The sequence below is a fragment of the Pichia kudriavzevii genome, chromosome 1, assembly GCF_003054445.1.
Source record: "Pichia kudriavzevii chromosome 1, complete sequence".
Taxonomy (NCBI): domain Eukaryota; kingdom Fungi; phylum Ascomycota; class Pichiomycetes; order Pichiales; family Pichiaceae; genus Pichia; species Pichia kudriavzevii.
Genome location: NC_042506.1, coordinates 2597898 through 2624333, shown reverse-complemented (window position 1 = coordinate 2624333; position 26436 = coordinate 2597898). Strand labels below are relative to the sequence as shown.

Sequence of the window (26436 nt, the reverse complement as noted above, 5' to 3'; positions counted from 1 at the left end):
AGAGAGAAACATGTTTTTCATGTAAAATTGTTTGCACCTGTATGGAAAAAGAAATTTATCCCTGTCGCTCCTTTATAGAACATGAGCTACACTGTTTCTGTTTCTCTAGTATACACAAAGTACAGGTGGCTAGCTGTATAGTAAATAATAAGTAAACAGGTTAATAAAATCAAAGCATTGCTACGGAGCAACAGGTATACACTCAATCAAACCCATACATTCCACTATGTCCGTTTGTCAACCCGACAATTTCTTCTCGTTCTGTAATATCCGTCACGTTGTCGTTTAACAGAAGTAAATCACTTGTGCCGGTATTAGCAGGGGTTTTTGTAACAGTAAATTCAGAATTTCTAGCCTCGTTGGATGCAAAGCTAGAATTTCTATTGGTATCCTTCTGTATCCTACTTGTGTTTCTTAATTGTGAACTTTCTTCCTCGGATTTGTTTAATTGTGAATTTATTTGATCAAGTGTTGCATGATTGCCTAAGTGGACATCGGGTCCTACAGCCACTTTCTCCATAACACTCTCTGACTTAGTTAAGATGCTTCCACTTGCGCCAACACCATGGTAATCTGGGTTTCCCATAGTTAGTGGTAGATCAGTGTAGTTTTGTTCATATAGTTGTGAAACATATTCTGCATCATATGCACTTTTGTCGACTTCGTCGGACCGTAACTTATCAACATGTGTATGCGGTGTTACATGTTTTATATCCGTGTTATTGTTTATCACAACGACCGATTCTTCATCCATTGGATGTTGATACACTTGCTCCTCATTGTCACTTAAACTTTGTTGTACTTCTACTTCATCTACGGTATCTTTCACCGGCTGTTCCTCATTCACCTTAGGCTGTTTTTTCTTCTTTGAACGAACCTCACCTTTCTCTTGCTTTAATGTTTGCTGGTGCCTGTACTTGGCAAGATAAATTTTCAAAACCTCGGCATAGTTCTCAAATCCAAGAGTATACAACGCAACCAAGATATCCTCCCCGTTAATAGTCTTTCTTTTCTCTGTCATACATCTATCGCTTGCTTCCGATGTAACAAACGATATAAACTCGGAAACGCATTCTTGCATACACTCTTTGGCATCTTTACTCACCTTAGACGATGCGGGGAGCGTATTCTTCATCAGCCGTGCAACATTAGCAATCGGCAACCATCTGTCTTGTTCACGTAACTCAAATTCGGGATTCATTTTCTGCTCCTCATGTGCTTTAAACCCAGTTATTTGTCAGTTGCTCTGTACCATTCTTAGTAATAGCTAGTGTGCAAAAATTGTAGAGTAAACAGAAACCAACATTTGTGTTCGCTATCGACCAATTAAAATCTAAAAGTAATTATTTCGTCATGTTCCGAAGCAGAACATTATTTTCCCTTTTATAATTATCATAACTATGTCATTTGTGCAAAATGCAGCAACTTTAGTTGTTGGTCAGCTAATAACTAAACTCTTTACCTTCTCCTTAAACCAGTTACTTTTATCATATACATCACCCAATGCGTTAGGAATCTCACAACTAATTGAATTTGTGATTGACTATAATCTTTTCTTGTCACGAGAAGCATTAAGATTAACAATTCCCAAGTTGCCGAATGATGAATCAAAGAGACAGTTTGTTATTAATTACTCATATGCCAGTATACCATTGCTTTTGGTGTTTGGGGGACCCGTGATATATTGGAAAATTGGAAAGATTGATAATGAAGCATTGGAATTTCTTTCACCATTGGGTATCAACCATATTCTGCTAATGATATTTTTATCATTAGTATTAGAATTATTAGCAGAACCTTACTACAATGTGAATCAGCATATTATGCTTGATTTCAAAACAAGGACAAGAATCGAAACTACATCCGGTTTTATTAAATGTATTATTCAGTTCATATCCACTATCAAAATTACACCTCTTATGGGAATGCAAAGAGGAGATGTAAACTCATATGTCTTAGGCTATTTAATGGGACAATTGAGTTCCTCACTTTCACTTTACGTTTTATATTTGATTCATTTTCGGCAGTTGATGAAGCCTTCTGTTGTGGAAGACTCATTTACTGAAAGTATTACTACAAAATATTTCAAATCTATATTTGTCCAGCAAATATTCAAAAACTTTTTGACTGTAGGTGACAAGTTTGTGATTACTTCTCTTTTAAACTTTGAGACTCAAGGATACTACTCGTTTATCTCTAACTACGGATCTTTAATCGCTAGGATGTTATTTGCTCCAATTGAGGAATCAACCAGAATCACTGTGAATACTTTTTTCAAATCCAATAAAGATAAAAGGTCGGATTTTTTGCTCTTTCAAGGGTGTGTTTCCAATGTATTAAAGATATATGTATATCTTCTAACTCTGTTGATCATTTTTGCTCCGCTGAATACAAATTTCCTATTATCGTTAGTTTTCAAAAACTTTATTACGGATTCATTAGTAATAACTTTCAAGTGGTATTGGGTGTACTTGTTATTCTTAGCCTGTAACGGTATATTGGAGGCATTATATCAATCCTTATTCGCTTCAAAGGAAATGGTAAATAAATATTCAGCATTTATGCTGATGAATTCCATCATGTTTTTAACTACATTGACTGTTTTTATCAGTAAATTTGATTTGGGTTTGCAAGGTTTAATCTGGGGAAATATGATAAATATGAGTTTCAGAATAGGATATTGTTTCTATTATGTAATTCAATTTATCAAATTCAAAGAGAATTCCTTGAAAGTTCATTTTGATGTTGGATTTGCAAGCTACGTTCCATTTTTGACGGCTGCTGGCATGTTGACCCTATTTCAATATCTTTACTTTCATGGAGAAGTTCAGAGCTTTAGACAATTTATAATATCTGGAGTATGTGGAATTTTTTTGGTCCTTATAGCTGTAGTAGCGGAATACCAGGCAAAAAAAAAGAAATCAAAAAATGATTAAGTCCATTGTATGGTAGGTGACTAAGCTTTTTTTTTAGTAAGGATCAAAATACAGCAAGGTGTTGTAATAGTGTGTCTTTTAAAACGGAAGAACGTTAGCGTACCAAACTAGCAGAGAAATGTATTTTTTTGTACAAAATGTAGCACATAGACTAATCACGTGCACTTTATGCGCATGCGGTGTACAAACCTGAAGAGGGATTTCGTGTTGAAACCAAGATGATATTTTCTAACGTTCCAACTATGGAAAATAACTCTTATTCGCCTGATACTTCGTTTTATCTCTAAATATTTAGACCAAGAATATCCGATGTACCGTGTTCTAAAAAGGTCATATGCGACTACCTTCCGAGCAGGTCAACCGATTTTTGAAACTCGTCCACACCTGATCAAACCTGGAGACTTGACTCCCGGTATTTCAGCATTGGAGTATTATCACCGTCGTGTGAAACTTGCCGAAAAAATACCTAGAGGTTCATTGGCTATTTTGCCAGGCTCTTCTGTCAAATATGCCTCTGGCTCAGTGTTTTATCCTTTCCAGCAAAATACAGATTTTTACTATTTAACTGGCTGGAATGAACCTGATTCGGTTTGTATTATTGAAAGGCCAGAGAATGCTGATGATCCTGCCGATCATGTCTTCCATATGGCAGTTCCAGACTCGGACCCAGCTGCAGAACAATGGGAAGGAGAGAGAACAGGTGTACAAGGAGCCCAAGATATCTTCAACGCTGACATAAGTGTCAGTAATCATAACTTTCCTTCTCACCTAGATAAATTGCTTAGAAAATACACAAACATTTATTATGACATTGGAGGTGCAAATAGTGCTAGCGGTAAAGCAGTCAATTTTTTTGAAAGAATGTTCCCTTCAACAGTTTCAATGCCTGACAAGAGACAAGACAGGGCAGATATTGAAGAGATTTTACGTAATCATAAGAAACAAGGCTTTAATGTTAAATCTCTCACCCCTCTCATAGCAGACCTGCGTGTCATCAAATCAAACGCAGAGTTGAAAATCATGAGATTAGCCGGTAAAATATCAGGTCGGGCATTCAATCAAGCTTATGCTAAAAGATTCCAAACCGAAAAAGGCTTACACTCTTTTCTTGAATATAAATTTATTAGTGGTGGATGTGATAAATCCGCTTATGTTCCTGTTGTCGCAGGTGGTGAACATGCACTATGCATCCACTATGTCAGAAATGATGATATCTTCAAAGACGGTGATATGGTTTTAGTTGATGCTGCCGGTAATCTCGGTGGATACTGTGCAGATATTTCTCGTACTTGGCCCGTAACTGGTAAATTTACTCCTGCTCAAGCAGAGTTATATGAGGCCCTTCTCAATGTTCAGAGAAGAATCATTCGGGAGTGTACTGTGGAAAAGGGAAATAGTTTAAACAGTTTACATAATTTAAGTGTTGACTTATTAACCGAGGAGCTACGGAATGCAGGTTTCCAAGACCTGCAAAGCTGGGAAGTCGCTAAACATCTTTACCCTCATTACATTGGACATAACCTTGGGTTAGATGTTCATGATTGTCCATTGTATCCTCGTACTTCAAATATAAGGAAAGGTCAGGTTGTCACTGTTGAACCAGGTGTGTATGTCCCTGATGATGAACGTTGGCCTGCTCAATACCGTGGAATTGGCATTCGTATTGAGGACGATGTAGCAGTTGGTGAAGACATTAACGTGGTCTTGACTGCAGAAGCTGCTAAGGAAATTGTCGATATTGAAAACATTGCTGCGAATGGAATCACATCACCTTTAGAGGAAGAAGTTGTAGATATTTATAGCTTATAGTTCTTGCACCCGCCATATTATTTCAGCCGTGCTTATATAAATCTCTTTACATAATGGTTAACCGATGAAGCTCAAAACTTCATTTGCTTGTCTTCATCTTTGAATTTGCTGTTGAGGGACTCTTGCTTTAAACATCTAACTCGTATGAGTTCACTATTCACTACATCACCCATTTCCCGAATGAACGACATTTCATAATTCCCTTGATTCTGCTTAAACCTAACAATCTCTTCCTCCTCATCTATAAATAAAGGAAGGTCCAATAAAATTACAAGACGTTCTACTAATTGTATGATATAATCTTTAGGGCGATCGAAGGTATAAGACAATTCACCGAATGATACGCAATCCACGACAGATAAATATGATAACAATGATTTTTCCAGTAATAGCGTGGCTATCCTCTCAAAACTTCCATGCAAACAACCACACCATGGAATTTTAGACTCTAACTTGCAAAGCAGATCCAATACCTCTGGATATTGGAAACAATCCATCGCCTTTTTAAACTGCTTAAGTGTAGGATCATCATAGATACTGTCCATCAATATTCCTGAACTTAACATTTCGTTTATGGTCAAATTATTTTTCGACAATACTAAGGATATAAGGACAATCTTTATCAAAGATTCCCCATCAATGATTGTAGAGTCTAATTCTTTCAGCACCTCTATTGAACCGCCAACCACACCATGTGTGTTTCGATCTTCATTTACTAGTGCCCAGAATTGATCCACAACCGATTCAAACTCTCCCTTTAAAAACATAGCATATATTAGCCACCACCTAATCTCCCAATATGCATACGATTCTCTTTCTGAGAGTCCACATAAGGTGTCATCGATACCTGTATCCGCCTCTTTAACCGATCCCAATCCCTGGACTATCAGCTTGCACTTGTCTAGATGATACTGCCACTGATTCATGAAGGAGGAATCCTCCCATTTATATAACATAATGTCTCTTAGGTGTTGTATCTTGTGTTGATCATGGAAAGTTAGCAAATCTGTTTCAATAGAATATAAGGAGCCAACAATATCGGTTTGTATGTAGCTCAATTTCCCTGTAATTGCCCATAATGATAGGTCTCTGTTCATCACAATATTATAAGCATGCACATATACTTCAGCCTTATCTGCAGTGGGGTTTTCAATATCAAGTGATTTAATCAGTCTATCAAAATAATAAACAATATAATCAGGCGTAATCTGGGAAACTCTTTGGACCCCATAGAGGTTGAGCATGAACTTTAAGTTGTCTTCATATCTTAATATCAAGTCTTTATACTGCTTTCTATCTTTTATCAATGATATTATTGTGGATGTAACATCACTGAGAATGAATGGCGACTCAACGTCGTCAAGTAGGGCATCTAGGACCTGTGAAGCATACGCTAATGCAGTATCTGTTCCGGATTTTTTTTCTAACAAGTGCTTTGCTCTTGACAGTGTCAATGGTGTAACTTTAAGCTTCATGAACGCCAGACTAATGAAAGAAGGATGTAATTGTATTGGTTGAAGTATCTATGCGGTTGTCATGTATTGTATGCGTCCAACTTACTTTTGACTCAAGTAGAGATAAAACGTAAAAAAAATACAAGGAATTTCTGTTAGAATTTTTTTTTTTTTTGATGTTCAACAATCTTTACGTTATAATCATAGAAAAGTCTTATAAAAAATATCTTTACAAACTGATCAAAATGCAAAGGCTTTTTCTACGACAGTTTTCAAATACACCCACTATTTGGGGAACGATCAGCAAGGCAAAGGTTGCTGCGGCAATAAAAAAAAATGTTATTTTAGTACCCCAAAAAGAGGTGGAGTTAAGAGAACGGAAAAAACTTGAAGAATTCAATTCCAAGCCGGTGACAAATTGTTCTGCAAGAAAACTACTTGGTGAGCTCTTGGGACGTGATTTTAAAGGGGATGAAAAAATTGGAGTTCTAACCCCATTTACAAGTAAGGAATTAGACGTGATTTTCAAACAAAAAAACTTGAGACTTATCTATAAAGTCTTAGGTACATCAGGTATGCAAATCAAAGATTCGATGATTGTGAACAACGATGTTGAGAAATTTTTAGAAAGAGGAGAACTCTATCGGGCGGAACAACTGGCAAAGTTAGCACGTCATCAAGGATTATTTGCATATGGTACCATTTTAAAATATCTGCTTCAGCGTGGGCAAGTCAACGACGCATTTGATATATTCATGGACCTAAGGAAGCGTGGGTATGAAATCAAGGGTCGTTTATACAACGTGTTATTATCTGGGTATGGAGATACAATCTCTAAATCTTACAATGGCACTGAAGTATCGCATGAGAAGGTCGAAAGGCTATTCAGAGCATTTCAAAAGGACCACTTATCAGGAAAACAGGATATATCCGTGATCCATGTCAATTCTTTGTTGAAAGTTTTAAGGAAGAGTAAAAGAGTTGACCTGGGGCTGAGTCTTTTTGACTCCTTAAAAGAGAGTCAGAGCGGGCACTCAAGGATCAAGCCAGATGTGAGAACGTATACTGAGACATTGAGATTATTGGCAATCGCTGAACCCGAAAGAGACGGCTTATCCTATAAAGATATAATAAAGCGTGCAGAAGTTATATTTTACAATTCACAAAACAACAGGAATATCAAGGTTGATGCCTTTTTAGTTCGTGCATATGCAAGTATATATGCATATTCAGACGATTTGATGCTTCGTGCAAGAGCTGTGACAATCTACAGAGAATGGTTCAGAATATCTTCATTAGAGGAGATCAAGCAACCTGTTGATTACAATGTATACAATCAGAAAATGTGGGAAAAAATCCAGTCTAATGGAACCAAGAGGTTTTTCATTGGTGCAAATCGTCCAAGCCTGCTGGAAACTGATCAAATCAATGCTGCAAAAAGCAAGAGATTTGAGCCTGACGATGCCATCATAAGATCCTATACAGAATTATGCAAGCTCTTCAAAATTCCATGTACATACAAACCACCTGAAAAAAGGGGTAAAATCACCGAAACGCCTGCTAAACAAACTTCAAATGTTAAGGCAGAAGTTGCTTAAATTTTATAGTTATCTTTTGTAATAAACTAAAAACCATCACCACTCTTCATAATTAAAATCCAGATTCTATCGCCATCAGTTTATCTTTGCTATATAATTGAGATGGGGTTTTAACCCTTCTGCTGATAAACCAAGCACCTAGTGCCATTAAGCCCCCAAACCTAAATACCCAAGCAAGGGATGGGTCATAAGTATTTGTGTTTTTGGAATTGTGAAACAAGGTAAACAGAATAGAGGACATAAACGATGATAACATTTGAGGAGCAGAAACAAAAACGTTATGCAAGGCAAGTAAAATTCCAGAATCATACTCAACCTTACTGTAATAATCAATGAGTATTTGCTTACAATAAATCACGTTATAGTCATTAATAGTAGGAGCATCATCCTCAATAACAGTAGCGGATGATGTGCTCGTAGATTGGCTGTTTGATATTTGAATTGCCCTGATATCCTTGATCCGACTGATTTCTTCACTGATCAAAGCAAATGGAAGCCAGACCGCACAACCCCATGGTATACCTGTAAATGCAAACAGCACTATTGCCTGTTTATATGAATTAATGAAGAAAGTGAAGAAGGTGCAGATGAAGAATACCATGTGAGAATAAATCCAAAGTGAGCGTAGGTTAAATTTCTCCCTTAGTAATGGCATGGAATTTGAACTTTCCAATAAACTCGGAATGAAGGTAACGAGTACCAACGTTACGATTGAGTTGGCCAACAATGCATAAGTCCCTACTCTTGTACTCTGATCTAGTAGGTCTTGTTTCTTTTCTGGAGGAATAAGTGAAGGATTCGGATATCCCTTTTCATATAAATAAAGTTCACCGACATATGAAGTGGTGTAAAATAATAGGGGGAAATATCCAATCCAAGCAAACAATTGAGCATAACACACCGTTTTCACTTGCAAGGGAACCGATTTGAAGGCATAGTAAATTTGTCGGAAAAAATTGAGTAACTGTAAAGGTATTGTGGTGCTACGTGGATCTACTCCCAAATTTTTCAGTGCCTCATCTTGGGCCTGTCTTTGAGCTATTAGGGTTAGATCGGTCTGGGGGTTTCTTTCTTCAATAAAATACAAGCAAAAGCATGTAATGGAAAACATGATTAAGGAAACTAGCAAACTTAAGACTTTGAACTGGTTATCTCCTAGCATTGGGAAGAGCTTCTTCAAATTCAACGCACCAATTGCAAAACCAACCAAGTTGAAGATGCCAATCATTCTTGCCGCCCAAGCGTTAGCGATTTGCTGTTGTTCGGTCGGAACCACATCCACGATAAGTGCCCTGCTGGATGTTTGAATAATGGCAATAGAAAAGTCCAAGACATATATGCCCAGACAAGCAAAACATATGATTCCAAGGTTGACTTTGCTTTTGGAAACATCAAATGGAAGCAACAAGGTTTCAACTATTTCAACTGAATGAGACAATGCAATCAATGACATCACTGTAGCTATGCAGCCAATAAGTATAAAGACTCTCCTCTTACCATATGAGAACATACACCGGTCACTGAGCATACCGACTATGGGCTGTCCGATAGTTCCGGACAAAGGGCCGGCTAGCCACACCAAGGATAGCAGTCGTTTGGATATACCTAGCGAGAGGAGAAACGGAGTAGCCTCAGAGAACTCTGTCGACCATGCCAGTTGTAAGGCCCCGAGTATCAACGTCAAGACTACAATGTAGAGTGTAGACCTGTGTGGGTTGTATAGATGCTGGTGTGTGACCTGAGAATGCATTGTTGCATGTAATTTGAACAGTCAGGTGTCTTGAATGGGTTAGTAGACGATGTTGAAGTTCAATTAAGTTACACTTTGTCAATAAACACATTGCTTTATTATACAATGATCAACTCCGGAATCTCAGAGAGGGAGGGGGGAAATGGGCTTGGCCTGTGCTACCTTTAGACTTTTGGACTTTTGGCCGCGGAAATAGCGCTGGCAAAATAACAAAGCGATACATAGACATCAAAGGTAGTCCTGGTAGCACCACAATAGGAGGTGAGACGCGTGTACCCTATAATTTACGTGTCTATAGACTCGATTTAATACTTTTATCCAATTGCCAGTTCTTTTCTTTCTTTGTAGCTGACCTCAGCGTACAACCACCAAGACAGCAGGTATACAGAGAAGAAAGTACAAGAGATATGGGAACAGAAGAGAACGTCAACTGCAACCCCTCCTACGGTTACCGCAAGAGAGCACGTGACGAGGAGGAATCTTGGGGAGCCGATATTTACAATGACAACAACCGAATGGCCCCACCTACCTCCTTCTCCTCCTCTTTTCCAGAAAGTATATCCAAGGGAAGTTGCAACCAAGCATACTCCCACTCTGGTTACTTGTCTCACCTACCCAAAACTTTTGGTGCCATTCTCAATGAAAGAAATCGGTCTTCTGTCAAACGCACACAGCATACGAAAATACATACGGAGGTCCACCAGAAAACAGTGGCACTCTTGATGGAGTCTGCCAAAAGACTCGAATATGGCATGCACAATAAAGAGAGTGAGCTTGTTTCCACTTCACCCTCTGAGTCTACTCCTATTGATTCATCCACCTATTATCAAAAGCCTTACTGGTAGAAATTGGAGAAAAAAAAAAAAAAAAAAAGAGAGAGAAATCCGAGAAGCAGGAAAAGCAAACAAAACGAGAAAAACTTCTCATTTGTTTTTAAAGTGAGAGTGAGAGTGGCAACATATAGAGAACTAGAGAGAGGGATAAAGAAGGTGGATGTTTACTTTCGGGTTTCCAGGAATTGTCCGTTTAGAGTTGGAGAGAGAAATAGAACAGACCCATTGGGAAACATTTGGGACATGACTACACTGGAAAAACTCGTTGAAGGGGCTACTAAAATCAAGCTGGCTCCTCCGAAACCCAAATATATTGAGCCGATTCTTATGACTACTACGGAGGGAGAGAGATCGGACGATTTCAGAACTGTTATGAAGGCTTTAAATAGAAGATTGGGTGACTCTGCATGGACCATCGTCTATAAGGCGTTGATTGTGATCCATATACTGGTGAGAGAAGGAGACGAAAATGTTTGTATAAAGTACCTATCAAACCATTTATCTATTTTTGATTTGAAGATTGGCAAAGGTGGGAAGTTCATCTCAAATGGTGGCGATTTGAACCAGGTATATAGTTATGCCCAATATCTTACCGCTAGAGCGAAGGCTTTTGGAATGACCAAACATGATTTCATCAAGGAAACCAAGAAACCGTTTGGCTCATGGAACTCGTCCGATAAATCTTCAATTTTAAGGGACATCTCTGTTGATAAAGGCTTATTAAGACTGACTGAATCTGTGCAAGCTCAAATTGACGCCTTATTGAGATGTAAGTTTCGTGAAAGTGAAGTCAACAATGATTTGGTTGTTTTGAGTTTTAGGATGTTAACAACGGATTTGATCTCCTTATACCAATGTTTGAATGAGGGTGTTTTGAATATCCTAGAGCATTTCTTTGATTTGAGTAAAACCGATGCAGAGAGGGCATTTGAGATTTACGAGCATTTCACCAAGCAAACTAAAAAGGTGATTGATTTTTTGAAGGTTGCCAAACATTTAGAAGGCACTACTAAACTCAGAGTTCCAACTATTAAACATGCGCAGACTAGTTTGACTGACTCCTTGAGAGACTATTTGAACGATCCCGACTTTGAAATCAACAGAAGGCAATATCTTGCGGAAAAAAACTATTCTAAAAACCAAAATGACAGTGCATCGCCATTAAGAGAAACAAATAAGGTCAATAGTTTCTCTGCAAAACCTTTGCAAATGATTCCAGAAGGACCTTCACAGAATCAGCTGGAGCAACAACAGCACAACATTCAAGCACAACAATTGCAACTACAACAGCAACAACAACAACAGCAACAGCAACAGCAACAAATTGAAATGCAGCAAGCTGCTATTCGGCAACAGCAATTACATGAACAAGCTGCTCAATTACAGGCTGCTCAACAACAATTCTTACAAGCACAAGCTACTGCACAAGCGCAAATGATGCAACAGCCATCTCCTGTTCATGTTCAGACCACTGGTTTCAACCCGTTCACCAATATGAATACATTTAGTGTTCAACCAGCGATTCAATCACCTCTGGTCAATCAAACAGCTGCTCAAAGTCAAAATGTTCAGCAGGTTCCGCCTCCAATGCCTGTGCAAAATACATTTATTACCACACCCTTACAACAACCACGTATTTTATCCAACAACTTCACTGGTAATGGGTTTGGCAATACTGTATCTCCGGTCACACAGGTAAGCCCTGTCAGGGTAAATACTACGGGCAACAATCCATTTACTAACTCACGGTTTAGTTCGACATCCAACACGACGGCATTCACTAATGAAGGTACTACTTTATCACCAAGAAGAGAGTCTGTAGTTTCAACCCATACTATAAAATCTCATACTAATCCATTTAAGATTGACGAACCAATCATCGAGACACCAAAACAACAGGCCCAGCAGTTTGTCCCCCAAGTCACAGCTGGCGGATTGGAGAAGTTGCCTACAATTCCTGTTTTCCCTGATACACAACGAGCATCTTATCAGCAAGGGCTACAACAACAAGCTGGAATTGAGTTACAACGTGGAGTGATTCAACATCAAATTGCTACCAATCCATTCTCGCAAGAAGCTACAGGATATGTACAACAAGCGCAAATCCAGCCATCGCTGCCCCAACAGCAACAGCAACAACAGCAGCAACAGCTATTTGGACAGTTTCCAGTGCAACCCCAAATGCAACCCCAAATGCAACAGCCACAATACAGCAGTGTTTACAATGGACCTAATTTACTTGGGTGAATTTTCAACATCATAAAGAACAATTGTATACTATTAAACTAAGTAATCATTAAATTTCCAATCCTTGATAGTAGCGTGTTATTTAGAAGTCGCATATAGTCGTTAATATTAGAAATACAAAATAGGAGTTTATAAAGTTTGAGAATATAATGAAGTCATTTAAATAGAATTCAGTAGAAGTGAAGTTGAGCAGCAGGTTGGAGAAAACTAGAGGCACTTGTGTAGTAAGCAGGAAACTGCCAACCACTTGCCAGAGGGGCATTATAACCCACTTGTAGGAGTGAACTCTCTGACCTTACCCTTACCCTTTGCGGCATATTCTGCTAGCATCTTGTCGTGGTCCTTGTCCACCTCGTAGTGGTCGGTCTTGTAGTTGTGTTGTCTCCTTGCCTCCATTTCCTCCTGAATCAAGTGGTTGTTGATTGCGTTTGCAAAGGAAGGTCTGGTGACAAAAGTCGTTGCAAACAAAGGAACTGCAACTAGAGCAACACCAAACATAAACTTAAGAGGAGTGACAGCCATTATGAATTATATTATTATTAGTAGTAGTGGTAATAGTAGAAGTGGTTATTATAGATTGTATTATCTGGTTAAATGTACAATTAAAAAAAAACTACTAAAACAGAGTGTCTCCTCCTAAGTTAGGACATGGATGCACTTATATAGAGACTGGTTTAGGTGGGGAAGTCACAAGTACATTGCCACCATGATAATATGAACCCATTCTGTATCTGTGAAATGTGACCACAGATACAGGAAATGTGACCACAGATACAGGAAATCTCGCCACTTGTAAAGACCCTCTCTCCACCTCAGTGGCACTTCAGTGGCTCGTCGCTTGTTTCCGGTGGTGTGATTTACACTTTCTGAACATTGCACCGAACGGCTGTTTTCTTTTTTTTGTGTTTTGCTGCAGCAACACGGCGAAAAAAGAAAGAAGCGCGCAAAGAGAGACAGAAACTATTGAATTTAGTGGTGGGTCGACGCGTCGGTAGGTTTTTTTTATTTTTGGGAGAAAAAAAAAATCCCCCCCCCCCCCCAATTTCGCGATTTGACACATTCGACAGGTTTTGTCGACGCGTCGGCGAATGGAGAGACTATTCGATCCTCCCCCGTCTCTCATTTTTGTCATTTTCTTGCTTCTGAGGGTGATTCTCGCGGAAGGGCGCATTTCTTCGACAGCGTCGGGGTTACCAAAAGGGCGACATTGCCACCCTTCTTCTGACACACTTTGAGATGATTGGAGAGTTGTTGATACATCAACATCAAACAAACTAAGAATATATTCAAATAGTAGAAATGTCTGATTGGGATAATGTTACTGTTGTCGGTAGAAAGGCCAAGGTTGGTTCCGCTGGTCCAAAGGAAAGGGTCATAAAGACCTCTGGCCAAATCAATGCAGCTAGAAGAACAGGAGCAATTACTTCTGTCGATAAGAAATACGGTATTGGTAACTCCAAGTCGGACCCAGAAGGCCAGAGGCTAACCAAGGTTGACAGAACGGACGATATTGTTGTTCCTAAGAAAATCGAAGCGTCTGTTGGTAAGGCCATTCAGAAGGGTAGACAGGACAAAGGCATGTCCCAGAAAGACCTAGCAACCAAAATCAACGAAAAACCAACCGTGGTGAACGACTACGAAGCAGGTAGAGGTACTCCAAACCAACAGATCTTGGCCAAAATGGAGAGAGCCTTGGGCATTAAACTCAGAGGTAAGGATATTGGCGCACCGCTCTTCAAGAAGAAGTAATCCCTGCAGCATACAACTACTGATCTACACTTGTTCAAGTATTCCTCCACTTTCTTGATCTTTTTGAGAATGGCTAAAATAGCGGCACTTTATCCCCTTGACGCCTTTTTATAAATCTTTTATAAACATTTAACGTTTTAATGTACTTTGTCAATATGCACATTTATTACTTCAAGTCCATCAGACACTGTTTATAAAGCATCTCTCTTCTGATTGATTTTGTTCAGTGCCTCCGTGGCTATAAACTTCTTCACGGTAAAATGTGTGCAATTCTCATCTCCACCCAAACGACATCTCTCACATTGCTTGTTGGCAATATGCTCACATAATACGGCAGCCACCTTATACAGCTTCGCCTTCTTGTTACTGCTCTTAAGAGTAGCGTTGTTCTCATATAAAGTGCTAGTATCACTCCTCTCAAACGTAGAGGGAAGGTCATTGTGTGTACTCCCGTAAATATCTTCATAGTTTGGTGGATCCATGAAAACGTCCTCTGCTCCCGCCGCCTCTTCTTCTTTCCTGCTGCTACCTTCAGCTTTTGTCATGTTTTCTTGGGGTACTTCCAAGGAAAGCCTTTCTTACTTTCTGTTTGAAAGTAATGCAAAAGAGCTCTATAGGAGAGGAAAAAAGTGTTGAAATGTGGACCAAGAAACCCCCCTCCCTTTTATATCCGGATAACACACATAAAAGTACGTCGGAGTTAATTCCATTTTCTCTCGTTCGGGTAACCTGTTTCCACTCCCCCCCCCCTTTTTTTTTTAAATCTATCTCCAGCTTACCCATAGATGGTACTCCACTTGCTATTATGTGCCGAGTAATTTGGCGTTGATAGGACTGGTTCCTGCTATAAATCATGATTTGCATTGTACAAAGCTTAGAAAGATATACAAGATGCTAACCGCAACCACTTTACAAAGACCTTTTTTTTTATCTTCAAGGCTTCTCTTACAATAAACCTCCTTAACCGACAATGCCGAAACTTTCTGCCATGCCTGTGATGTAGACATACCATATCTTCGGTTGCAGCAATCTCACGGATTATACAGGCAAATTTTAACATTTTCTTCTCCTTTTCCTTTTACAAGATGTTGCGGTACTGATATGAGACGCTATATCATCTTGTGCTTGATAACATGATACCTGCTCGTCATAAGTAGCAAATTCATAGCTCGGTGGGTTATCAAAAATGGGCTTGCGTCTCTCATCATTGGAATTCAACTCTTTCTTCTTCTTGCGTCTCTCTTAGAAGTTCATCATCAGGTAAGATGAGGGATTTTGTCTTGTTCCAGAATTTTATTCTCGTTGTACATCACAAGGTAAAATATATGAGGAAGTAATAACAGATTTATATTCTGGATTCTCGGACATACCGCATTTATAAGCCTCCACTGCCTCTTTTTTCGGAGTTAAAATGCATTTCCGGTCGTTAAAACTACCAACTTTTGTTGGCCAATATCTACCATGGAAACCTTGCTTTTCAGAATGGTATTAAAGATTTGTTTAAACCTTCATTGGTGATTGTTAGAATGGGAAGCCTTTATCATTGGAAAATTTTCAATCCAAAATCCTAGCATTGCTTGTATTCAACGGCCTATAGCAAAAGCAGTAGCTTTTTTATTGATAAAGCTAGTAAACAGCAGGCAGTATCCATTATAGGCAATGAATACTATTAACTTTTATGCACAGGTATCTTTAAAGATATCTGGTAGGCAAGTATGTCAGCAATTTCCTCCTATGATCCATCAACAACCTATCTCTACATTTCCTCTAAACAGGGATATTTCGCATTTTCATGATTTTTGCGTTCACACATTCTGCCAATTTTTTTTTTTACCAACTTGTCTTCAGTTAGTATCGGATATATAAATAGCGGTGCTTGCTTAAAACTTTCTAGAAGTCACACACAACATTGCCCAACAAAGCTGCCGCATCATGTCCACTGTTCATTCTAGAGACCTAGGTATCCCAGAAACCCACTTTTTTTCAATCAGAAACAAAGGTCTTAAGCTGGATACAGCAGAAGATATTCAGCCATACATTGACGAATTGCTAAGCTTAAAAGACGTTGCAAAGGTTGACATATCCGGTAATACCATTTCCCCAGAATGTTCTAAGATTTTGGCACAAGCTCTGTATAAATTCAAAAATACCATCAGAGATGTCAACTTGCAAGATATTTATACTTCAAGAGACAGATTTGAGATTCCAAAATCTTTAAGTGAGTTTTTCCCTGTTCTCTTGGAAATGCCAAACTTATCTGTGTTCAATTTATCTGATAATGCATTAGGTCAAGATGCAATTGATGTTTTAGAGGATTTCATCAGCAAATGTAAAACTATTGAATATTTTATTTTGACCAACAACGGTTTGGGCCCATTCTCCGGTGCAAGAGTCGGTAAAGCATTGTACAAGTCTGCAAAACTAAGAGAATCAGATCCTGAAAACTCGAAGTTTTTGAAGGCTTTTTGGTGTGGCAGAAACAGATTGGAAAACGGTTCATGTGAGGCGTTATCTTTGGGTTTCAAGGCAAATTCAAAGTTGGAAGAAATCAAACTGTATCAAAATGGTATCAGACCTGCGGGTATCTCAAAGTTAATCAACTTTGGTATCAAGCATCTATCGAACTTGAAAGTTTTAGATTTACAAGACAATACTTTTACTGTTCCTGGTTCCTACGCCTTGGCTAATGCCATTTCCACCTTACCACAGTTGATAGAACTAAATGTTAATGATTGTCTGTTAAAGGCAAAGGGTATCAAATTCTTTTTGGACAAGTTAGGTGAGATTTCTGATAAGTCAAAACTGCAGATTTTGAGATTGCAGTACAATGAACTAGAGTCTGATTCTTTAGAAACATTGGTTAAAATCTTGCCGAATTTGAAAGAACTTTCCACATTAGAACTAAACGGAAATAGATTTGAGGAGGATTCTCAATTGATTGAAAAAATTAATGAAATTTTTGAAGAGAAAGGTCTTGGTGAGTTGGATGAGCTAGATGACTTAGAAGAAATAGACTCCGATGAGGAAGATGATGATGATGGTGATGATGGTGATGATGATGATACAGAAGAGGCGGAAGATACTAAGGTAGTCGAGGAAAGATTAAATGAATTGGAAAGAGAGTTAGCGCAGACTCATATTTAAATAAGATACTTAGTAATTCTTGTTTAGATCTTTATCTTTTTAGGATCTTTCCAGAGAGAGTAATTTAGCGCAAGATATTGATCTCTAATTTCCTTCAAACACAGAAGAAGCAAGATCAATTTACTTGGGTGATGTCACGCATCATTTTCACATTTTCGTGTAATATCCTCCTTTCCAACTTTTCAATCAACTTGTCCTTCTTTATCCATCTATTTTCGAGATACTTTTCCAACTTGTTTCTTTTAAGGGGGACTCTATTCAAGAACTTGCCTGCAACATGAACGAAAATTACCGTTTCAATATAATTATCTTTGACTCCAAGAATACCAAGTAAGGAGGGAGGTTTAAAATCAACTATTGCGCCAGTAATCTTGTTTCTTGTATAGTATATAGTTGTGATATCGTAAAGTCTGGTATATTTTGTTTTGTAAAGCCCACCAATTGCATTTGCAAAACCTCCAAATCTAGGATAAAGCACCTTCTGGAATTGCGGTAGATAATGTCTTTCCCCCGAGATATTTTGCATTCTTGAATCCTTCTCTGTGAAAATATTAACTTCAGGGAATAAAGTTAGCCATTGTGTACTATTTGTACCTGGTGAATCTAAGTAATCTTGGAAAATACTCACTAAAGTTTCACCATCTAGTTCCCAATTTTCATCAGCTTGTGATATATGCTTGAAATAGTTTGGGGTTGGCACACACCATATCTCGTACCAAGTGAAGAAATTTATTTTAGGAATCAACATGGTGGATAGATTTTTAGCCAGAATTTTCTCTTCGTTGCTTAGTAATTTGAATCTAATTTTGCTACCCTTTTTTATCTCCTTCTTAAAGCTGTCTTTCCTTGCTCCTTTTTTCTTTTCAGATGTGTTGAGATTGCCCTTTGGAGTGGGTACTTCAATCAACTCTTCATCTAGTACTGTTCTGGATAAAAATGGGAAGATGACGTGATCGATAATAGACCTATGATTACTGATAATTAAAGCATTTTCATTTTCCAAAGAATCGCCTATAATGTTCACTTTAATTTCATTTAACTCTAAAAGATAAATACATAATGTCCAAAAACCACTTTCAAGGTGCCTCTTCATCAAATATCTAGCTGAAGGCACTGTTAGCTCAAATGCGTAAGAAACATAATTGAAAAGATTGATGGAGATCCAATAAAGGGAAATAAGTATAAGAAAACATACGGCTCTGACAAGCAGATAAACCCCCCTCATATTTGGCTTGTCAATGAGATTTTTAACTTCATTTTTTCCTAAGTGGGTTAGGATCTCTGTACGTAATGGCATTGATACTGTTCTTGTTGATTACTGTTGTTAACGAGTTCAAGGAGAGGGGAGGGGGAAGGCATAGAGAATTAAAGGAAACGAACATACAAATCAGGAGAATAAACTATAAATGGCTCAGCATTGAGCAAAAGGCTAAATTGGTGAGAATCTCGAATTTCAATCTGACTTGTCAAACTCAAGTATGATTTTACCGTGGGCAGAACAAGTAGATATCTTTTTGAACGCCTCTTCAAATTGGGTATAGGCATCATATTTGGAGTCAATAACAATCTTTAAGTTACCTTCTTTGTAAAGTTTCTCGATAGCAGGACCGTAGTTAGGGTTGCGTGCGGTGAAAATGGTGACTGAGGAGTATTTGGCCAACCCCAGTTTTGATAGTAGCGAGTTCTTCAGGAACTTCCAGCTAGGAATACTGTCCCACACCCTTAGATTCTCATAGTTGAGAGTGTAAGAGCCAGCAACTTGACTGAAAATGCCGCCCTCAGAAGATGGTTTTAGGATGTCATCAAAGATGTCCATAACAGTTTCATCTCTTACACAATCACAAATAATATCAAACTTGCCGTGTTGAGCAGCAAATTTCTTCAATTCGGATAACTTATAATCGTTGCCCTTCTTGTAGTCAATGACAAAATCTGCACCTGCATTGGTGGTCTTTTGGCTAGATTTGGAAGAACAAGTAGCTACAACGTTGGAGGCACCGAAGTAGTGCTTGGCAAATTGAACAGCAAAAAAACCAACGCTTGTGCCTGCACCTAAAACCAAAACATTCTTGTCCTTCAAGTCTCCCTTATACTGGTACAAGCAGATAAATGCAGTGTTGGAGACGCACGCCAAGGAGGAGGCTTCATCGTATGACATACCCTCGGGGATTTTCTCACAGATTGGAACTTTAGACGGTTCAAATAAAATGTAGTTTGCAAATGAGCCTCTTCCAGTGGCACTAAACACATCACCATAGAGTCGATCACCAACCTTATAGCCAGAGTTTACACCAGCCTTCACAACGACACCTGCAAAATCACCGCCGGCAATTTTGGTCTTTGGACCAAACCACCTATTACTAAGCTGCTTTAGAATGGAGTCAACAGGATTTAATGCAACCGCCTTCACTTTGACTAAAACTTCTGTTGGTTTCACGATTTTCTCCCCGTCCTGAACAGGAATGTCATAGTCTTTCAAAACCAAGGGCGTTGCATGTGTTTCATATGTGATGGCCTTGATTGTAAGTTTGTTATCTTTCACTGGCAGCTCTGACATTTTTTCCTCTTGTTAATTGTGCTGTTCTGCTTGTTCAAGATGCTGTGAAGCTTAAAGATGTAAACAAAATGTGTGTTACTAATATCTCCGAAATCGATAAAATGTGGAACCTTACCTATATACATATAAAAATATATTAATATTGCCTATATTTGTAAATTTGATATTTGTATATTTGCATAAACAAATTCCTGAAGTTTTACATCTAGTAGATTCCACATATTTGTGGCGCGACTTCAGGGACCTGCCCAAGTATTTTATTGACTCGGAATTAACGGGAGTCTCTCAATAAGGTGAAGATTTTTGGGAGGCGACAATATGGGGGCACCACAATATGGGGACGACAAGAGAAGGGCAAAATCTGACCAAGCTTACAGAAACGGCGTCGATGTTGCTATTCTTCATGCGGGTAAACATCAAACAAACTCTGTGCGGAAAAACAACTTGTTGTAGTCCAGCAAAAGTTGCGGGAAAGGGGGGACAACTAACCGCATGGAATTGTGCTACCTACAGTATAATTGGGCTTTGTTTCTTTGATACAGACGAGCAACTCATTCTTATAATAAAAACTGACCATCTACTAATCCAATCTGATCACCACGACGTTCTTAGCATAGAGATCGTACAATTCGTACAAGTGGTTTGGGGGGAAGCCTTGTATTCCTACCAAGTTTCATTTTTGGTAGCACAAAAGGAGCTACCTCGATATATACAGCAATATAGATGTTTCACGTACACTTTGGTATTTTTCAGTTCTCACGATATTGATTATGAGTGTGTATTTTTTTTTCTCATATTTTTGTGTTTTCTGATAAATATTAGCAGCATGAAATTTTTCAAGCCATTTTTTTTTTTTTTTAAAAGGAAAGAAAAAAAAAAACTTCCTAACTGAAACATATATCGGGGTTATTCAGCGTCGACAAAGGTAACAAAGAAGTCAACAGAACTAACCATGTCCCGTGTCATTGTTAAAGGTATTCCTTCATATTATGATGAGACTAAGTTGAGAGACCATTTTGCCGAAAAGGGTGTTGTGACAGACGTCAAGTTAAAGAGGAAAAATAATGGAGAATCTAGGAGATTTGCATTTATTGGTTATAAGGAAATCAAGGATGCGGAAGATGCTGTTAAATTTTTCAATGGCTCGTTTATAGATACTTCTAGAATTACCGTGGAACTTGCAAAATCATTCAACGATCCAAATGTGCCTGTTTCATGGAAAGAGAAAAGGAAACAACGGGATGAGTTGTTGGCGAAAACTGAAGAAAGACTTGCAAAAATGGAAGAAGCTGCAAATCGAAGGAAAAACAAAAAGGCCAAGAAATTAACGACAATCAATGACAAGATTGAGAATGATTCATCTTTGAAAGAGTTTGTTGAAGCTATGAAACCATCTAATCAGTCCAAATCTTGGGCCAATGACGAAGTTGTCAATACTGATGGCGCACCAACAAATGATAAGCTAGAAGAAGCTTTGGGTCTGAAGAACTCGACAAAATCACAGCTTGAGAAGCCACCAGTAGTGACCTACAAGGGGGACGAAAGTGACGACGAATACGATGACTTTGCCATCAAGAAGGATCAGAATATTGATGCTGATGAAAAAATGGTCCCACTTTCCAAAGAGAATAATGAGCAAACGGTTACTCTAGCTGATTCTGGAGTAGAAAACATGGACGTTGATAAAAGTGAAGGGGCTGGAATCCAAGATGAGAATGGAGGTAAGGATGGTACCGACAATCAAGACGAAGAAGTGGACGATCTTGAATGGTTCAAGAGTAAAAGAAAGAGAATTATTGATGGAGAGGATAACCAGGTGAGTGATCCTCAGAAGAAATCAGTTGAAATTGTCCAGCCTGCCAAAGATGAAACTGGTATTGAGGAGAGTGATGAGGCTGATGAAAATGTTGAGGTAGAAGAGCCAAAGCATGAACTCACACTCGAAGAAAAACATATTGATAAGATCTTAATTACAGGTAGATTATTCTTGCGTAATATTCTTTATTCCTCAACAGAAGATGACTTCACACGATTGTTTTCTCCCTTCGGACCTCTCAAAGAGGTTCATATTGCAGTTGACACTAAGACGGGTAAATCGAAAGGGTTTGCGTATATCCAATTTGAAAATTCGAAGGATGCAGTAAAAGCTTACATTCAGTTGGATAAACAAATTTTCCAAGGTAGACTATTGCATATTTTACCGGGTGAAACCAAAAAGGAACATAAGTTAGATGAATTTGAACTCAAGAATATGCCACTCAAAAAACAGAGACTACTCAAAAAAAAATATGAAGCTTCCAAGGCTGACTTTACTTGGAACTCGCTATATATGAACTCTGATGCAGTTCTTGATAGTGTGGCTACCCAATTGGGTATTTCCAAAAACGAACTTATTGATCCACATAATTCCAGCTCTGCAGTTAAACAGGCATTGGCGGAAGCTCACGTCATTGGTGATGTTAGGAGCTATTTTGAAAGTAAAGGTGTGGACCTCACAAAGTTCAGTGAAAAGGAGAGAGATGACAGGGTGATCCTTGTCAAGAACTTCCAGTATGGTACAACGAAGGAAGAAATTGGAGAGCTTTTTGCAACTTACGGGGAATTGAATAGGGTGTTGATGCCTCCAGCTGGAACCATTGCAATTGTTGAGTTCAGAGATGCACCTGCTGCCAGGGTCGCTTTCAATAAATTATCCTTCAGGAGATTAGGTAAGTCCATCATTTATCTTGAAAAGGGGCCGAAGAACCTATTCACTAAACCTGCTGATAAATCTGATTCTATCAATATTGAAGAGACTGTCAAGGATGTCAAAGTAACAACGGAAGACATTCTGGAAAGGAAAGGAGATGATGTTAAAAGTGACTCTGAAGACGATGATGATGATATCAATAATTTTGGCCCAACGACCTCTATTTTCGTGAAAAACCTAAATTTCAGTACCACCACATCTTCACTAACTGACTTTTTCAAAGTGTATCCAGGGTTTATTGTTGCAGTTATCAAAACCAAACCTGATACGAAGCATCCAGGGAGGACATTAAGTATGGGTTTTGGTTTTGTTGAGTTCAAGACTAAAGAACAAGCCAATGCTGCACTGAGAGGTCTAGATGGACAAATACTAGATGGACATAAACTACAGCTGAAGATATCCAACAGAGTCGGTAGTATGGGTGACAACAATTCCAAAACAAAGAACAAAAAGGCAAAGAATGGTAAAATTATTGTTAAAAACTTGCCATTTGAAGCTACCCGTAAAGATGTTTTCGAATTGTTTAATTCTTTTGGATCTTTGAAATCAGTTAGAGTTCCAAAGAAGTTTGACAAGTCTGCCAGAGGTTTTGCTTTTGTTGAATTTTCTACAGCGAAGGAAGCAAGCTCTGCAATGGATCAATTACAAGGTGTCCATTTACTTGGTCGTAGACTAGTACTAGACTTCGCAGAGAAGGAGAGTGATGATGTCGAGGCAGAGATTGAAAAGATGACCAGAAAGACAATATCCCAAGCGAAATCTAGAGAGCTAGCTGAATTAAGAGAAGGTAACTCAGGTAAGAGGAAATTAGAATTAGAGGATGAGGACGAATATTAGAAAAGAACTAACCATTGTCTATAAAACTTTTTGTACACGTCTGTAGATTAAATAAATGTCGATTGTGAGGTCAGGGCCTTCCGACTTCGGAGACCCTATTTGGTATTCTTGAGGAGACCTTCCTTTACTAGAAAGTATTTTCCTTCGTATTGAGTGGCTAAAGACAATGGATTCCAAGAACTTTCAATTTCCCCCTTGGATAAACTTGCAGCAGCTTCGGATATCTCTTCGGTGAGTGTTTCGTAGTCTAAAGGTTTTACACCGTTGTCGTCGACTAGTCGAGTGACCGAATAGGCTTTATGAAGTTCGACATCATGTAATTTAGTTATGAAATTTAGTTGTCTTTCAAGTAAGCTCAGTAACTCTTTGCGCCTACTTTCACTTAAATCCTTACTCAGTCCAGACAAATCTAAAATGTTATGGAGAACTTCGTTGTTCAATAAAACCGGGTTACCTTCTTGTTCAAGTAACTCGCTTGTAGACCATGAAGTATGATTGAAGAAGTCGTTGATTTTATCGTCAGTGTCTAACTTTTTAATGAGGCCAGGAATGGCTGATGATGAGTAAGCCCTCTTACAAAGATGATGGCTTTTACTCAATACTCTGGATCCTAGGAATAACATTATACCATTATATAGATACCAAAGGAAAAATTTCTGCTAATTTACTACTCCTTTCATCACCACGTCACAAACAACAGCATTTTGAATTTGAGCTTCAATTGCCTCTTTGGGACGAGAATAAAGATTTAGGAAAAACAGAAAATTTTTAGAAAAAAAAATTTCATGCGCTTGTACTAAATATTTCACCAGTACAAAATTTTTCTCTTCAAAAGCAATAAGTTTTTCACAAAAAACCTATCTGCAATAAGCAAAAGAAATTACTCTCAAGTAACAAAACTTCACTAATAATGGGGCCAATCAAGAAGAAAGGAGAGAGAGGTAATGCAAAAAATTTCATTACCAGAACAAAGGCAATAAGAAAGCTTCAAATATCTTTAGCAGATTTCCGTAGGTTATGTATCTTCAAAGGTATATATCCAAGAGAACCAAGAAACAAGAAAAAGGCAAACAAAGGTTCTACTGCACCGGTTACTTTCTATTATACCAAGGATATCCAATATCTAATGCATGAACCAATTCTTCAAAAGTTCAGAGAACACAAGACATTTGCTAAGAAATTGACCAAGGCCTTAGGTAAGGGTGAAATTGGTGATGCCAAGAGGTTGGAAGAAAACCGTCCAATGTATAAATTGGATCGTGTAATCAAGGAAAGATACCCATCCTTCTTGGATGCCTTGAGAGACATTGATGATGCGTTAAATATGATGTTTTTATTTGCCAATATGCCTGCAACATCCGTTGTTGGTGCTAAAATCACCAAGCAAGCTAATAAACTGACTAACCAATGGTTGGCTTACGTCGCAAGGGAAAGAGCTTTGAAAAAAGTTTTTGTGTCAATTAAGGGTGTTTATTACTCTGCTACTGTAAAGGGTCAAGAAGTTAGATGGTTGGTTCCCTTCAAATATGCACAAAATATCCCTTCAGATATTGATTTCAAAATTATGCATACTTTCTTAGAATTTTACTCTACCCTATTGAATTTTGTCTTATTCAAGCTATACACTGATGCCGAGCTAACATATCCTCCTAAAATTAATGAAAATAGATTGAAAGGTATTGGTGGTTTGTCTGTATACATTCTCGAAACTAATGAACAAAGATCCTTAGCATTACCATCAGATGCCACGGCTGATTCAGAAGAACAAGCAGAAACAAAGATTTCCAGTGAGGAAATTTCAAGGGCAATTGCAGCGGACGAGAAGGAGGTTGAACGAGAAAATGAGCAAAACGAAGAGAATCAAGAAGACACTGAAGATGTTGAAACAACCGAACTGGATGAGTTTAAGGATACTAATAAAAATGCGGGTGATTCACTAGCACAACCTTCCAAATACGCCAACCAGGTTAGTGAACTTTTCAGCAAGTTTGTTTTCTACATTGGTAGAGAAGTACCTGTTGACGTCTTGGAGTTTGTTATCCTTTCAGCTGGTGGTAAAGTAATCAGTGAAGCAGCAATCGATGAACTCGAAAATTCTAAGGATATCGATTTGAGTTCGGTGACGCATCAGATCGTTGATAGGCCTAAAGTTTTGAAGAAGGTCCAAGGTAGAACTTATATCCAACCTCAGTGGGTATTCGATTGTTTGAACAAAAAAACTTTACTAAATGTTTCAGATTATGCACCGGGTGAAACGCTTCCGCCACATCTTTCACCATGGGGTGATGCTGGTACATATGATCCAGAGGCGCCAATTGAGGAAGATGAGGAAGATGAAGAAGATGAAGACGTTGATGGTGAAAACGAAGCCCGTAAAGAAGACGAAGATGAAGATGAGGAAATGGATGAAGATTTGAGAGAACAAAAAGAATTAGAGATGGAAGCAGCTGGTGTTAAGTACTCTGCACTAAAGGAAGGTGAAAAGAAGAAGACGAATAAGAGAAAACATGCTGGTGATGAAGACGAAGAGAAGGATCTCAAATTGATCATGATGAGTAACAAGCAACGTAAGTTGTACAAGAAGATGCAATACGGCTTAAACAAGCAAGATACTAGAAAGGCTGAACTTGAAAAGAAACGTAAACTTTTGGCCAAGAAAAAAAAGGAGCTCTCTAAAATTGAGCAATAGGTCTTTTTGTAAATATACTTTAACATGTATACCAGATTTTTTATACTATACACCTCCACAAGATCCGCAACATTGTACAGCTCG

General features: G+C 38.4%; 18 protein-coding genes across 18 annotated transcripts; 10 read left to right on the top strand and 8 right to left on the bottom strand.

Annotated features, from left to right (window-relative positions):
* Positions 1-202: 202 nt before the first annotated feature.
* On the bottom strand, positions 203-1201 carry C5L36_0A11920 (uncharacterized protein; the record flags this gene model as incomplete). Its single annotated transcript, XM_029464231.1, has 1 exon — positions 203-1201. The coding sequence occupies one exon, from the start codon at positions 1199-1201 to the stop codon at positions 203-205; it is 999 nt and encodes a 332-aa protein (XP_029320091.1).
* A 199-nt stretch (positions 1202-1400) lies between these two features.
* C5L36_0A11910 (uncharacterized protein) lies at positions 1401-2936 on the top strand (the record flags this gene model as incomplete). Its single annotated transcript, XM_029464230.1, has 1 exon — positions 1401-2936. One exon carries the CDS (start codon positions 1401-1403, stop codon positions 2934-2936), a length of 1536 nt encoding a protein of 511 aa, XP_029320090.1.
* A 309-nt stretch (positions 2937-3245) lies between these two features.
* C5L36_0A11900 (uncharacterized protein) lies at positions 3246-4745 on the top strand (the record flags this gene model as incomplete). Its single annotated transcript, XM_029464229.1, has 1 exon — positions 3246-4745. One exon carries the CDS (start codon positions 3246-3248, stop codon positions 4743-4745), a length of 1500 nt encoding a protein of 499 aa, XP_029320089.1.
* Positions 4746-4816: 71 nt separating this feature from the next.
* C5L36_0A11890 (uncharacterized protein) lies at positions 4817-6220 on the bottom strand (the record flags this gene model as incomplete). The annotated part of the gene is made up of 1 exon (XM_029464228.1): positions 4817-6220. The coding sequence occupies one exon, from the start codon at positions 6218-6220 to the stop codon at positions 4817-4819; it is 1404 nt and encodes a 467-aa protein (XP_029320088.1).
* Positions 6221-6375: 155 nt separating this feature from the next.
* C5L36_0A11880 (uncharacterized protein) lies at positions 6376-7797 on the top strand (the record flags this gene model as incomplete). The annotated part of the gene is made up of 1 exon (XM_029464227.1): positions 6376-7797. The coding sequence occupies one exon, from the start codon at positions 6376-6378 to the stop codon at positions 7795-7797; it is 1422 nt and encodes a 473-aa protein (XP_029320087.1).
* Positions 7798-7849: 52 nt separating this feature from the next.
* C5L36_0A11870 (uncharacterized protein) lies at positions 7850-9547 on the bottom strand (the record flags this gene model as incomplete). Its single annotated transcript, XM_029464226.1, has 1 exon — positions 7850-9547. One exon carries the CDS (start codon positions 9545-9547, stop codon positions 7850-7852), a length of 1698 nt encoding a protein of 565 aa, XP_029320086.1.
* A 407-nt stretch (positions 9548-9954) lies between these two features.
* Positions 9955-10392, top strand: C5L36_0A11865 (uncharacterized protein; the record flags this gene model as incomplete). Its single annotated transcript, XM_029464225.1, has 1 exon — positions 9955-10392. One exon carries the CDS (start codon positions 9955-9957, stop codon positions 10390-10392), a length of 438 nt encoding a protein of 145 aa, XP_029320085.1.
* Positions 10393-10623: 231 nt separating this feature from the next.
* C5L36_0A11860 (uncharacterized protein) lies at positions 10624-12627 on the top strand (the record flags this gene model as incomplete). Its single annotated transcript, XM_029464224.1, has 1 exon — positions 10624-12627. One exon carries the CDS (start codon positions 10624-10626, stop codon positions 12625-12627), a length of 2004 nt encoding a protein of 667 aa, XP_029320084.1.
* Positions 12628-13450: 823 nt separating this feature from the next.
* On the bottom strand, positions 13451-13798 carry C5L36_0A11855 (uncharacterized protein; the record flags this gene model as incomplete). Its single annotated transcript, XM_029464223.1, has 1 exon — positions 13451-13798. The coding sequence occupies one exon, from the start codon at positions 13796-13798 to the stop codon at positions 13451-13453; it is 348 nt and encodes a 115-aa protein (XP_029320083.1).
* Positions 13799-13926: 128 nt separating this feature from the next.
* Positions 13927-14376, top strand: C5L36_0A11850 (uncharacterized protein; the record flags this gene model as incomplete). Its single annotated transcript, XM_029464222.1, has 1 exon — positions 13927-14376. The coding sequence occupies one exon, from the start codon at positions 13927-13929 to the stop codon at positions 14374-14376; it is 450 nt and encodes a 149-aa protein (XP_029320082.1).
* Positions 14377-14567: 191 nt separating this feature from the next.
* C5L36_0A11845 (uncharacterized protein) lies at positions 14568-14921 on the bottom strand (the record flags this gene model as incomplete). The annotated part of the gene is made up of 1 exon (XM_029464221.1): positions 14568-14921. The coding sequence occupies one exon, from the start codon at positions 14919-14921 to the stop codon at positions 14568-14570; it is 354 nt and encodes a 117-aa protein (XP_029320081.1).
* Positions 14922-16308: 1387 nt separating this feature from the next.
* On the top strand, positions 16309-17520 carry C5L36_0A11840 (uncharacterized protein; the record flags this gene model as incomplete). The annotated part of the gene is made up of 1 exon (XM_029464220.1): positions 16309-17520. One exon carries the CDS (start codon positions 16309-16311, stop codon positions 17518-17520), a length of 1212 nt encoding a protein of 403 aa, XP_029320080.1.
* A 115-nt stretch (positions 17521-17635) lies between these two features.
* On the bottom strand, positions 17636-18817 carry C5L36_0A11830 (uncharacterized protein; the record flags this gene model as incomplete). Its single annotated transcript, XM_029464219.1, has 1 exon — positions 17636-18817. One exon carries the CDS (start codon positions 18815-18817, stop codon positions 17636-17638), a length of 1182 nt encoding a protein of 393 aa, XP_029320079.1.
* Positions 18818-18973: 156 nt separating this feature from the next.
* On the bottom strand, positions 18974-20077 carry C5L36_0A11820 (uncharacterized protein; the record flags this gene model as incomplete). Its single annotated transcript, XM_029464218.1, has 1 exon — positions 18974-20077. The coding sequence occupies one exon, from the start codon at positions 20075-20077 to the stop codon at positions 18974-18976; it is 1104 nt and encodes a 367-aa protein (XP_029320078.1).
* A 334-nt stretch (positions 20078-20411) lies between these two features.
* On the top strand, positions 20412-20969 carry C5L36_0A11810 (uncharacterized protein; the record flags this gene model as incomplete). Its single annotated transcript, XM_029464217.1, has 1 exon — positions 20412-20969. One exon carries the CDS (start codon positions 20412-20414, stop codon positions 20967-20969), a length of 558 nt encoding a protein of 185 aa, XP_029320077.1.
* A 60-nt stretch (positions 20970-21029) lies between these two features.
* On the top strand, positions 21030-23663 carry C5L36_0A11800 (uncharacterized protein; the record flags this gene model as incomplete). Its single annotated transcript, XM_029464216.1, has 1 exon — positions 21030-23663. The coding sequence occupies one exon, from the start codon at positions 21030-21032 to the stop codon at positions 23661-23663; it is 2634 nt and encodes an 877-aa protein (XP_029320076.1).
* A 95-nt stretch (positions 23664-23758) lies between these two features.
* Positions 23759-24286, bottom strand: C5L36_0A11790 (uncharacterized protein; the record flags this gene model as incomplete). Its single annotated transcript, XM_029464215.1, has 1 exon — positions 23759-24286. One exon carries the CDS (start codon positions 24284-24286, stop codon positions 23759-23761), a length of 528 nt encoding a protein of 175 aa, XP_029320075.1.
* Positions 24287-24573: 287 nt separating this feature from the next.
* C5L36_0A11780 (uncharacterized protein) lies at positions 24574-26352 on the top strand (the record flags this gene model as incomplete). The annotated part of the gene is made up of 1 exon (XM_029464214.1): positions 24574-26352. One exon carries the CDS (start codon positions 24574-24576, stop codon positions 26350-26352), a length of 1779 nt encoding a protein of 592 aa, XP_029320074.1.
* Positions 26353-26436: the final 84 nt, after the last annotated feature.